The sequence below is a fragment of the Vitis vinifera genome, chromosome 11 (assembly GCF_030704535.1).
Source record: "Vitis vinifera cultivar Pinot Noir 40024 chromosome 11, ASM3070453v1".
Taxonomy (NCBI): domain Eukaryota; kingdom Viridiplantae; phylum Streptophyta; class Magnoliopsida; order Vitales; family Vitaceae; genus Vitis; species Vitis vinifera.
This window is the reverse complement of record NC_081815.1, coordinates 7,126,673-7,140,146: the sequence shown is the minus strand read 5'-3', so window position 1 is coordinate 7,140,146 and position 13,474 is coordinate 7,126,673. Positions and strand designations below refer to the sequence as shown.

The 13,474-nt window shown below is 42.4% G+C and overlaps 1 protein-coding gene across 1 annotated transcript; it reads right to left on the bottom strand.

Annotated features, from left to right (window-relative positions):
- Positions 1–575: 575 nt before the first annotated feature.
- LOC104878818 (uncharacterized) lies at positions 576–11,322 on the bottom strand. The gene is made up of 3 exons (XM_059740847.1): positions 11,062–11,322; positions 10,689–10,961; positions 576–587 (listed from the first exon to the last, which is right to left on the bottom strand). The coding sequence occupies exons 1-3, from the start codon at positions 11,320–11,322 to the stop codon at positions 576–578; spliced, it is 546 nt and encodes a 181-aa protein (XP_059596830.1).
- Between the last annotated feature and the right edge of the window lie 2,152 nt (positions 11,323–13,474).

The window sequence follows — 13,474 nt, the reverse complement described above, 5'->3', positions numbered from 1 at the left end:
TTCTATTCTGCCTTATGACATGTTTGAAATTATTCTTTAATTGTGCACTAACCTCACTTTTTGATAAGCGCATTGTGGCTCGTCACCCAGGTACGTACGTATCTATTCCCATTCCAGTATTTCCATATACATGTTTTGATTCTCCTATGTGCATGATAGTTCCAGGTATTCATTGTTTTCTTCATCAATTGCCATGATTGCTTCATTTTATTAGTAGAGACCCGACTTTAGGGCTAGAGGGGTGCTATGGTCTTTACCGTACCTTCCCGATGAGTAACCTGACCCCCAAACCCGATCCGATTTTTCACAAACCACCTTTTCCAAAATAAGGAGTCACACTTAGGGTTTTTCTTTCTTATTTTGTTTACCCTTTAAAAATAAAACAAAAATGAGTGGCGACTCCAAGTCATTTTCTTAATTAATAAATCATTTTTTTTAAAGTAAAAATCGAGCTCGCCATCGAGTAGGAAACGCCATGAGCCGAAATGCGGGGTCCACAATATTATATTTACATATTTCAAAATTATATTATTTATAAAATTCCTTTAATTTATTTTTAAAATCAAATAACCTGACTATGTCTGCTCCTGAAAATATAATGGAAAATACGAAGAAAATAAAATAGAATGAAAGAAAAAATTAAAAAAAAATTTAAAAAATAAAATAAAATTAACAAATTATTTTTATATGCTACTTCAAACTCATTTTACTTATTTTCACTTTTCAATATAAAGATTAAATAATTTACAAATATGTAAATTTTTAATTAATCTTACTTTATATTTATATATTATTTTTTATAAGATAATTAAATATGAAAAAATTATTTTTCTTAACATTTTTTTCTTATATTTGTAGTTTCTGAGAATCAAACATAACTTTTATTTATATTTTTCTCATCAAATTTTTCAACATGCATGTTTTATACTTTACTTGGATGAACTTTTTTTTTGGACTTACAAAATTTGAAATTTCATTTTAACGAAAGAAGTTACTATTGATATATATTCCAACATTGACCCCCTTTAGCCTTATATCACTTTCCTAAAGGAAAGTCAATGGTGTCACCATATTTAAAATTTTTAATGTCTTATAAAGTGGCTTTATTAATAATGACATCATCAATCTAAAAATAACATCACCTAAGTTCCTCATATGAAAATATTTTATCCAATGTGTTAGTTATTACTTTGACAGTGACTCCATCATTAGTGACATAATAGCTTGTTTTCATACTAATAACAAAAGCTTGCTCGAATTTGTGTAATATATGGGATCTTATGAAACAAATCACAAGAAAAAAAAAACTAGGAAACTATTTCGGACTGTTTTTAAAAATACAAAATTATTTTCTAAACTTGAAAACATGTTTATTAATTCTTTTCACAAAAAAATGATTTTTTGAAAATTTGTTCTAACAATAGTGTGTTTTCAAAAAAGATATATCAATTATTTTCATTCACTTGTTTTTGGGGTTGTTTTAGAAAATAATTGTTTATATACAAAATAATTGAATATAATAGATTATCATAGATAAAACTTATTTTAAAAACATTTGAAAACATGGAAAATAGATTGAAAATATTTAAAGTTTTTGCAAAGGCTTTTCTATTAGAAAAGATAAAAGATAAAAAAAAATATATATATATATATATATATATATACCTTTTATAATTGTTTAAAAAAAAAAATTATGGGTCTATTTGGAAACTATTTTTTAGAATAATTTTATATTCTCTAAAATAAAAAAACATAGGAAGTATGTTTTACAACTAAAAACTGTTTTCTTTTTTCTGTTGTTAAGAATAGAAAATAGAATGTTATCAGAAAACATATTTTAGTTATGTTATGTTATTTTTACTTTTTTTTTATGATTGTTTTAAGAAATAATTATATGAACATGTAGAATGATTAAAAATAAATCACTATATATATAAAATAAAATAAAATAAGGAATATTTAAAAATATTAAAATTAAATTAAAAATATTTTAGGTTTCTAAATAGGCTTTTGTTTTACAAAAATCAAAAATCAATTTTCAAAAATTGTCATAAAAAACTAATTTTCAGAATTGTTTTAAAAAACAATTACCAAATTAACAAATCCTATAATTTCAAAATTGTTTTTGAAAAGATAGTCAAACAAGCACCAGTTGTTTCTTCTTGGATTGTACCCTATATCTTTTTAAATTAACGGATATAAATCTTCATGTTTATCTAAAATAACATTTGACATTCTAGATTTCAAAATTAACATATAAAAAATTAAGGTGATATAACTATGCAATAACATACATAATAAAAATGGAAAAAAAATGAAAAGACATATTTGAGATTTTATGACAATGAAACATATTTGTAGACACTAAGCAATTTATTGATAAATTTCATTATTAATAATTATTTAAAATTCAAAAAAAAAAATAAAAAATCAATTAGTTTAAATTATCTAATTAAATGTTACTGGACAATGATGAAAAACAAAAATTTACTTCTTGAGTCGGTAAGTTTGATGTTGAATGAGACCAAATTAGAACACTCAGCTTACCTATAATTACATATAGCTAACATAAATTCGTTGTTGTTGTTACTTTAAAGTTATATAGACAACCTTTACCCAATCGATTAAAAATCATAAAGTATTATTTATTTTTTAATAATAATATAACAAAGCATTGAAATTAAAATTATTGGAAGTAATATTACATATCATTAATTATTTATAGTTATATTTATAAAAAACCATATAAATAACATGTTACACTATATATCTTAATTGCCCAAATAATATATATTTATCATATTTTCATACCAATACTACTAATATAAAGCAAAACATTTATATTTAAATAAACTTAGACTATAGGACTTAATCTCACATATTTTTAAATACTTTTTTATGATTTATATAAAGTAATAAAAATAAAATAGTATAGTATAAATATTAATATGTCAAATAAAAATTAAGAACATGCTATTTAATAATTAAATAAATCATTTAGCTATTTAATAACATCACAATTTAATAACACTAGTGACAAAATTATTAAATTCATCAACAAATAATAAAATCTTTGAGGAAAAAAAATTCATTAGCAAATATAGACAAAAAGCTATAACTTTCAGTGATGAAGTTACTTTCATCCTGTAGACCCCCCCCTCCTCGGTTTTTGTTTTCTGAGAGCGTCCGGAGGAGGGCATATGAAGTGGGGGACCGGCTCCTTGAAACAGCAGCTGCACAAGACACATGGCTATGGAGTTGACAGTAGCCATGCCAGTTGGGTGAATGGTGACACCATCCTCCGAGGACTCACAGTGGAGTGGGAGGGTGGCAGAGCAAGTTACAGGGTAAGATATTTTGAGTAGAGGTGGGGCCGAAGAGGAAGGGAAAGGAAGGAAAAAGGAGGAAGGAAGGAGATTTTTGGTTTGGAGAGCGAGTTTTCTGGGAGAGGGTGAAGCTACTAGAGAGATTTTGGAGAGAATCCTCAGAGAGAAGGGGAAGACACCTGCTACAAGGAGACGAAGGACTTCCTGGAAGAATCTTCTTTTCTGTTTGCTTGTAAATAAGCTTTTCAGGTATGGATTCTGCTTATTATTTTCACCATCTTGTTATGGGATATCTTTGTTTGTTTTATGCATGAATTTCAGGCCATAAGATTAGCTTTTATTGATCTTTAGGATGATTACGGTTTTGTTGTCATTGTTATATCATGACTTTCTTCTTGAAAAGACCTTGGCTTTGTTTTATCTCCAGTGTGAGATATCTCAATGCTTAATCCCCTGTTTTTTGTGTAAACCCCTGGATCTCTCCACCCTCTTGCGAGCTCACAGAAGAAACGAGGAAATGGGTCTCCAATCATTGTTTTTCTTATCTTTGAACTCTGTAGGGACCCCTCCCCTTGGGAAACACGTGGCACGCAGCTCATAGTGACGCGTGGCACGTGTTATCAACCGGACCATCATCATCCGGATTCCCCTAAGGATATGCATGGTGCAGTTATCCTATCCGGACCGCCTCAAGGAAAGGCAAACGGCGTTTCATCTTCTCCTATCCAAGGAAGAGCAAACGACGCTGGCAGAGCGTACACATCCGGATAGTCTCCACAACACATCCGGATAATCAGCATGAGCCATCCGGATATAAATCTTCTGGATGGTCAATTAAAGTAAAGCAAGTCCTACACGCAATCACAACAAGCAGCCATGGCCCACATCCCATCACCTGCAGAATGAGAAGACAAGAGGAAGTGACAGCAAGTCACTTCCCACGATCATTCTGCATAATCGCTTCCCACGATCTCTGACAGCCGCATCACCTACCATGGTCTCTGACAGCCATTCGTAGGATGATAGTGCTCCTACTAACACCTATTGTCATCATCACAACAGAAAAGATCTCCTCACCATTAATGAGAGGAACAGTACCCCTGAAGCTGGATATATACCTTCGCACGAAGAAGAAGGGGGGATCCCCTGGTAACCTCTTGATACCTAGTAAAAGGCCAACTGATTTATATATTTCTCTTTCACCATGGCTAACAAAACCATCGGAGGGTGCGTCCGGACACCCTGTCCGGATGCCTTTTGCAGGTGTAATCGCTGAATCAAGAACCCCTTGTGTGTTGAGAATCACGTGTCCATCCCTCTAGCAGCAACGTGGATCACCGGATACGCGAGGCGACAACATTGGCGCCGTCTGTGGGAAACTTTTACTTTTTATTTTGATTCAGTCACTAGCAAAGATGGCCACACCTTCCCAAAGTCGATCATCTGATATAGAGGAAGAAGATAATCACGAATGGCGTCAAGCCATCGAAAAAAGACAGTTGGCGAGCGAAAAACAGCTAAGAGCTCTCCTCCAGGAGACGGAGAGGTTAAGGGAAGAAAACGCTGTGTTACGCATTCAAGCCTCAACATCAGGACCTCCTCGTCGTCAGCGCTCAAAAGGCCAGGTGGCAAATTCAAGGCCAGAGCCAGAATCAATATATCCTGGGTCAACAGGAGCTGTCCCAGGAACATACAACGCAAGGCCCCATGAGCCACGCACACCCATGCCTCGAGCTCCCCGTGAGGAAAGCTCAGATTCCACTCATTTCTCAGCAAAAAGACAACGTGATAGAAAATCACAGTTGTCAAGTTCTATGCGCGCAAGACTAGGCCCACAAGAGCCTGGGAGATCAAGGCCACCAGCAGCCACAACCCGGGCGCCACGCCCCGATCCTATGATCGCTCCCATGGTGCAGAACGTACCTCCGCATCGTGACCCCATGGTCACCCCAGCGATGCGGAACGTTCACTCACACCTAGCGGAACGACCAGCTGGGAGAAACCTCCCAAACGAGCCACCCATTGGCTCCATCAGCAAAAGGCTGGATGACATGCTCTCCACGCCCTTTTGCTCTCATATCACTCATTACGAACCCCCAAGGGGATTCCTCGTACCAAAGTTTTCCACATATGATGGGACCAACGACCCCTTCGATCACATCATGCACTATCGACAGCTTATGACGCTCGATATTGGCAACGATGCATTGTTATGCAAAGTATTCCCCGCCAGCCTTCAAGGGCAGGCCCTCTCATGGTTTCATCACCTACCTCCTAACTCTATTGACAATTTCAGGGACCTCTCTGAAGCATTCGTGGGACAGTACTTGTGCTCTGCTCGACACAAGCAGAATATCAGCACCCTCCAGAACATAAAAATGAGAGACAACGAATCCTTGAGGGAATTTGTGAAACGATTTGGCCAAGCCGTACTCCAAATAGAGGTTTGCAGCATGGATGCTGTCCTACAAATCTTCAAGAGAAGCATTTGTCCAGGCACTCCATTTTTTGAATCACTGGCAAAAAAGCCTCCTACAACGATGGACGATTTGTTCAGACGTGCTAACAAATATTCAATGCTCGAAAATGACGTGCGTGCAGCCACTCAGCAAGTTTTGGTTGCCGGACGAGCTTCTAGAGATAACGCGGACAGACATGCCAAACCTCCGGCCCGTCCAAAACCAGTTGACCGGAGACAGGACGGGCCGAGTCGTCCGAATAGGCCGCCCGTCACACCCCTATCCGTATCATACGAAAAACTTCTCCCAATGATCCAAGGGTTGTCCGACTTCAGGTGGCCTAGACCCCTCGAAACGGACCCATCCATAAGAGACCGCAGCAAGAAATGCGCCTTCCACAAAGACCATGGTCATACAACAGAGACATGTCGATCCCTCCAGTATCTAGTTGAAAGGCTCATCAAAGCAGGACATTTAAAACAGTACCTCCGCTCAGATACTGGAGGAAGGGACGTATCTCAACATCATAACTCTGAGGCCCCGAGGGCCCCAGTCGCCCCCAAGGCTGTCATAAACTATATCAATGGGGGCCCGTCTGACGAGGAATACGATTCCAGGCGTAAAAGGCAGAAATTGCTGCGGGCCACGTCAATACGCGAGCGCATTAATTCCATCCGGCCGGGTCTTACTGGAGAGGGTCCTCGCCCTATAGATGGGACAATCATTTTCCCACCAGTAGATCCCACCCGGACGCTACAGCCACATCGCGACGCCCTCATCCTCTCTCTAGAAATAGGAAATTTTGATGTAAGACGTATCTTGGTTGACCCAGGCAGTTCAGCCGATCTGGTGCAAGCATCAGTCGTAGGCCACATGGGACATAGCCTCACGGGTCTCGAAAACCCCGGACGAATCTTATCCGGATTCAACGGGTCATCAACAACATCCTTAGGAGACATTATACTGCCGGTTCGAGCTGGCCCAGTCACTCTCAACGTGCAATTCTCGGTGGTACAAGAGTTGTCACCCTTCAATGTCATCTTGGGACGCACATGGCTTCACTACATGAAAGCCATCCCTTCCACATATCATCAAATGGTGAGTTTCCTCACCAATGAAGGGCAAACTGACTTGTATGGCAGCCAGTTAGCCGCTCGCCAGTGCTACCAAATAGCACGTGAAGCAGTCGCTAACCAGGATGATGCATCTCCCCCTGAACCTAGCATTGCGCGCGACCAATAGCAATTATTGGGTCCGGTGGACAAGGATCCCCCGGTAGCAGATCCCTTACAAACAATCCAAATCTCAGAAGAGAATGATCACCTCACAAACATCAGTTCCCTCATGACACAAGAAGAAACCCAGAGCATACAAAATATCCTTCGAAGCAACCATGACATCTTCGCATGGACACATTCGGATATGAAGGGAATTCATCCCTCTATCGCCTCTCACAAGCTTAACGTCTTTCCAGCAGCCAGACCCATTCGACAGAAGATTAGACGCTTTCACCCGGATAGACAAAGAGTTATCCAAGATGAAATTAACAAATTGTTGGAAGCCGGATTCATCAGAGAGGTATCTTATCCGGATTGGTTGGCAAATGTAGTAGTGGTACCAAAGAAAGAGGGCAAATGGCGAGTCTGTGTTGATTACACCAATCTCAATAATGCATGTCCAAAAGACAGTTTTCCCTTACCATGGATAGATCAAATTGTGGATTCCACTTCCGGGCAAGGGATGCTCTCTTTCTTGGATGCCTTCTCCGGATATCACCAAATTCCCATGTCTCCGGATGACGAAGAAAAAACAGCATTCATAACGCCACACGACCTCTATTGCTACAAAGTCATGCCATTCGGACTCAAAAACGCTGGCGCCACGTATCAAAGATTGATGACTAAAATCTTCAAACCTCTGATAGGCCGCTCGGTCGAGGTATACATTGACGATATCGTGGTTAAAAGCAAAACTCGAGAGCAGCATATCCTCCATTTACAAGAAGTATTTTACCTCTTGCGAAAGTATGACATGAAGCTAAATCCTTCCAAATGTGCCTTTGGCGTGAGTGCTGGCAAGTTTCTGGGATTTATGGTCAGCCAAAGAGGCATAGAAGTCAACCCGGATCAAGTCAAATCAGTCATGGAGACACCTCCTCCCAGGAACAAAAAGGAGTTACAACGCCTCACAGGCAAGCTCGTTGCGTTAGGACGTTTTATAGCCCGCTTCACTGATGAGTTGCGACCCTTCTTCTTAGCAATACGAAAAGTTGGAACGCAGGGATGGACGAACAATTGCCAAAACGCGTTGGAAAGAATTAAACATTGTCTTATGCATCCACCCATCTTGTGCAGCCCCATCCCAAAGGAGAAGCTATACATGTATCTGGCTGTCTCAGAATGGGCAATCAGCGCCGTTCTATTCCGCTGCCCTTCGCCAAAGGAGCAGAAACCTGTCTACTATGTCAGCAGAGCTTTGGCAGATGTAGAAACCAGGTATTCAAAAATGGAGCTAACAGCCTTAGCTCTTCGAAGTGCTGCTCAAAAGCTCCGCCCCTATTTTCAAGCCCACCCAGTGATTGTACTGACCGACCAGCCCCTTCGTAGCATTCTGCACAAACCAGATTTAACTGGGCGAATGCTACAATGGGCCATCGAATTGAGCGAATTTGGAATGGAATTCCAACCCAGATTATCCAAAAAAGACCAAGTAATGGCCGACTCCGTGCTCGAATATTCACGAAGACCCGACCAGCGCCACGAATCAGGTGAACAGGAGTGGTGGACTCTACGAGTTGACGGAGCCTCACGCTCATCAGGCTTTGGAGTTGGGCTCTTATTGCAGTCCCCAACTGGGGAACATCTGGAGCAGGCCATCCGGCTGGGATTCTCCGCGTCTAACAATGAAGCAGAATACGAGGCCATCCTGTCCGGATTGGACCTCGCTCTTGCGCTATCCGTCTCCAAACTCCGAATCTACAGCGACTCGCAACTAGTGGTAAGGCATGTCCAGAAAGAATATGAGGCTAAGGACTCACGCATGGCGCGATACTTGGCCAAAGTAAGAAGCACCTTACAGCAATTCACCGAGTGGACAATTGAAAAAATTAAGCGAGCTGACAACGGGCGCGCTGACGCCTTGGCCGGTATAGCTGCTTCCCTCCCCATCAGAGAAGCCATTCTATTGTCTATCCATGTACAAGCCAATCCCTCTGTCGCAGAAAATTCCACTTGCAACACCATTGAGGCAGACCAAGCGGATGATCAAGAATGGACGCATGATATTGCAGAATATCTCCGGACAGGAACTTTACCCGAAGATCCTAAACGAGCGCACAAAATCCGGGTGCAAGCTGCCCGTTTCACCCTGATTGGGGGGCACCTGTACAAGCGATCCTTCACAGGGCCTTATCTTCGCTGTCTTGGGCATTCAGAGGCCCAGTATGTGCTAGCTGAGTTACATGAAGGAATATGCGGAAATCATACGGGAGGACGATCCCTAGCACATAGAGCTCATTCACAAGGATACTATTGGCCAACAATGAAGAAAGACGCGGCAGCATATGTCCAAAAATGTGATAAATGTCAAAGATACGCTCCCATTCCACATATGCCATCAGCCGCATTAAAATCGGTCTCAAGCCCATGGCCTTTCGCGCAATGGGGCATGGACATTGTGGGACCCCTCCCAGCAGCACTGCCCAGAAGAAATTCCTCCTTGTCGCCACTGATTACTTCAGTAAATGGGTAGAAGCTGAAGCATATGCAAGCATCAAAGATAAAGATGTTACCAAGTTCGTATGGAAGAACATTGTTTGCCGCTTTGGGATTCCCCAAATCATCATAGCTGACAATGGTCCACAATTTGACAGCATTGCATTCAGGAATTTCTGTTCGGAATTGAATATCCGGAATTCATACTCCACGCCACGTTATCCTCAAAGCAATGGCCAGGCGGAAGCCACAAACAAAACTCTAGTCAATGCCTTAAAGAAAAGGCTGGAGCAAGCCAAAGGGAAGTGGGTGGAGGAACTACCCGGCGTCCTGTGGGCCTATCGAACCACACCCGGACGACCAACAGGAAATACTCCTTTTGCCCTCACATATGGAATGGATGCAGTCATTCCCACTGAAATAGGTCTTCCTACTATCCGGACTGATGCAGCAAAGCAAAAAGACGCCAACACGGAACTAGGAAGAAATTTGGACTGGGCAGATGAAGTCAGAGAAAGCGCGTCTATCCGGATGGCAGATTATCAACAAAGGGCATCAGCGCATTACAATCGAAAAGTCAGGCCCAGAAACTTCAAAAATGGTACGCTAGTACTTAGAAAAGTTTTTGAAAATACTGCTGAAGTAGGCACGGGAAAGTTCCAAGCCAATTGGGAAGGACCTTACATAGTGTCTAAGGCAAACGAAAATGGATCCTATCATTTACAAAAGCTAGATGGCACTTCGTTACTCAGACCATGGAATGTGTCCAATTTAAAGCAGTACTATCAGTAAAAAGTATACACAAGTGCAAATGAGAAAGAAGTATGTTTTATTGATATGAATAAATGTAATTACAAAGAGATCTCCGGACCACAAAAAAATACAGAAGGAAAAATTACAGCAGAAAAGTTGCAAAAAGGGATAAACTATCAGGGAGCGGGCTTCTCATGGAGCTTCTTTTCTTCACCCGGAGGAATTGAAGGGGTATCTCGCTTAATGCCGTTCTTCTTCATGCAGCAGCGATACCCAAAGATAAACGTATCATCCACTTGTTGCTGGTAATCCGCTGCAAGTTCCTCTCTTTCCACAGCAAACTCCCGTTCAAGTTCCTCTTTTTGCACTTCCAGACGCAGCTGCAAGTCTTCCTTCTGTTTCTTTTCATTCGAAACCTCGGTCCGGAGTTGACTCACTTCGTCCCTCAGCCGGGCTGCCTCACCCTCCGCCTCATGTAGGCGACCCGCAGTCGATTCTTCGCGATTCTTCGCCTCAGCCAGCTCCGCTCGGAGGGCTTCATTTTCCTCTCGCATGGTGGATAAATTGGCCTCAGCCTCCTCCATTCTCAGACGCAGCTGATTTTCAATCTCTTGGCGCCGAGAGGAGAAGGTCCTCATATAGTCTGCAGTCTGCAGCAGCTGAGTAAAAAGATCGTGTTGTTGAGACATGCTGCGGAGGCCCCTCACCAGCTGACACACAAACAAGAAAAGCAAAAACATAAATCATACTACAACAAACACATCAATGCAACAAAAAGTCAAAAAGCAAAAACACAAGACAACGGTGTACCGTTTCTATCATATCAAACATCTTAGCAGAGGGCTTGATGGCTTTCCAGTCAGGAGTAATCTGCTTTAACTTAACTTCCAACTCCGCGTAGCTGAAAGGGCTAGCGGGAGCGGCATCGTCAGCAGATTCCTCCTCGGATGAGGAAGGAGAGGGTAGTTCGTGTCCCGGAATCGGAACCCCCATATTTTCGTCCGGGCACATAGGTCCGGATGCATCCTCAGCCGGAATTATTGCCGGAGCGGCTGAGGTCTCAGTAGCCATCTCCACCTCGCCTTCATCCGGATGAGCGTCATGGGCAGAAGCGCAGCTAATTTCAATCTCTTGCTGCCGCTCTTGAAGCCGCTCAAAGAGTCCAGACTGTAGATCGCGCGTCAAACGCGGCTTCTTGAGGAGAGGCCCTTTCACCAGGACTATGGCCAATCGATCCGGGTCGTCGGAAGGCTGACTTTGGCTTTCTGCCCCCGCTTCCTCCAACGGGGCCGTTTCAGCTGCATCATCATCCGGATTAAGGTTGCCCGGATGGTTGATAGATGCAGCTTCCTCAGCCACGTTGGCCAGACGCGCAGCCATGACTAAGGAGGGACCTGAGTGATTCAACCCCGACATGCGTCCGGAGCCGCTTGAGATAGAGTGCGGAGCAGCATTTACTGGCTCCTCTATCATTACTTCCCCCTCATAGGTAGTTTGTGGAGGAGGAAACTCCTTGGGAGGAGTGGGTTCCTTCGCATCCTTCCCATGCTTCTTCACCAGCTTCCCCCTTTTTCCTGAAGTTTTCTTCGGAGGAGAGTCCGGACCCCGCTTCTGTCCGGGAGCCTTCCGGATAGTGCCTTCAGTCTTTTTCTGATCTCTATCCTCCAGGAGCTTTCGCCGCCTTTCAGCGTCAGCCTCTTTAGCTTCCTGATAGAGGGGGAGCTCCTTCACAGTATAATGCTCCCCAGGCACTATCTCATCCTTTGCCAGTTTCCTAGGAAGAATATTGATAACATATTCCTGGGGCTCCCGGACGACCTCTGTCAAGTTCCGCGCGGAAAGCAATGTTTTGTAGGCCCTCTCCTTGGGATCTATTTCAAATAATTTGCAGACACAGGCAAAGGACGCCTTTTCCACCCAATCCACAAGGTGGCCCCTCAATTCCAAACCTGCATTGTCAGCAACAAAAGGTGAGAATTCCGTCCGGAAAAATCAGAAAAAATCAGCAAAGCAAAATCCGGATAAAAAAATCGCAAAACAAGATTACCCGGAATTTTTAAGGTATAATTCGGAGAAAAAGGCCTCGACGGATGCTGCGATAGCCCCACCCATCCACCCCAGACTGCCACCAACCCCTTCGCCCCTCCCTTTGTCGAATCTGGCAGTTCTGTCACCATTTGAAGGGAGGGCAGGTGAGCGGACACACTGAAGATATCATTCTTTGCTTTCTTCAGGGAATAGACAAAGAACAATTCCAGTAGCGTAAGGTCGAGGCTGTACAGCATGTTGATAATGCTGCATCCCATCAGCACCCGGACAAGGTTGGGATGAATGAAGATGGGTGGAATCTGAGAGAAGTGGAGGAATTCCTTGAACAAGGCTGGTAGAGGGAACCGGAGCCCCGCGTTGAATTGTTCCTTTGTGAAGAGGATAGCGTTTTTTCCACCTTTCTCAGTAGGCATAGCCGCCTCCTCGTTCACCAGGTCTATCAATACGTCATGGGGGATGCGGAATCGCTCCCGGAACTCCTTCGCATTTAATTTGTCTATCGCCTTTTCGCTAGCTTCGCTAACCCGGACAGATGAAACAGCCTTTTTTGGAGCCATTTTTCACCACAAAGCTAAATCAAAATCTACATACAAAAGCAATACAACGAATCAAACCAAGCAGTCAGAAAATACACAAACCCTAACCCAAAACAGTCAGAAAAACCCCCTCAAAAACCCCTCCAAACAACAACAAAGTACCAACATTCAACAACAATTGGAAACGACTCGTCCAAAACAACGCCCAAGCAAGCCAGAAAACAAATTTAAAGAGCCAGCAAATGCAACCAAAGGAATGTCAGTAGCAAAGAGGTACGTACCAAATAGAGCTCTGAAGAAGAAGAACGGTTACTCTCTCGGTATAAAATCACCGGCAACAAACAAGCGAGGTCGTTCGAAGTTTTTCTCAAAAAAGCAAAGGACGCAGGAAAAAGTAAGAAGAAGGAAAGCTCTCAAGAGAATGCAGTAGAAAAAAATACAAAAAGAGGTACAGTGCCCTATTTATAGCAGGACAGCCCCTCGGAAAGCCAAACCAACAGCCATGTTATCATTGAAACGACATATTGTCTGGGGATACGCAGGGTCGGCGGCTCGTCATAAATGCCTTTTTGGCTTCCGCACCCCCACTCGCCACGTGGCCCAGTCAGACGAAGGGACTTCTTCAGTTTTCAAAAGCC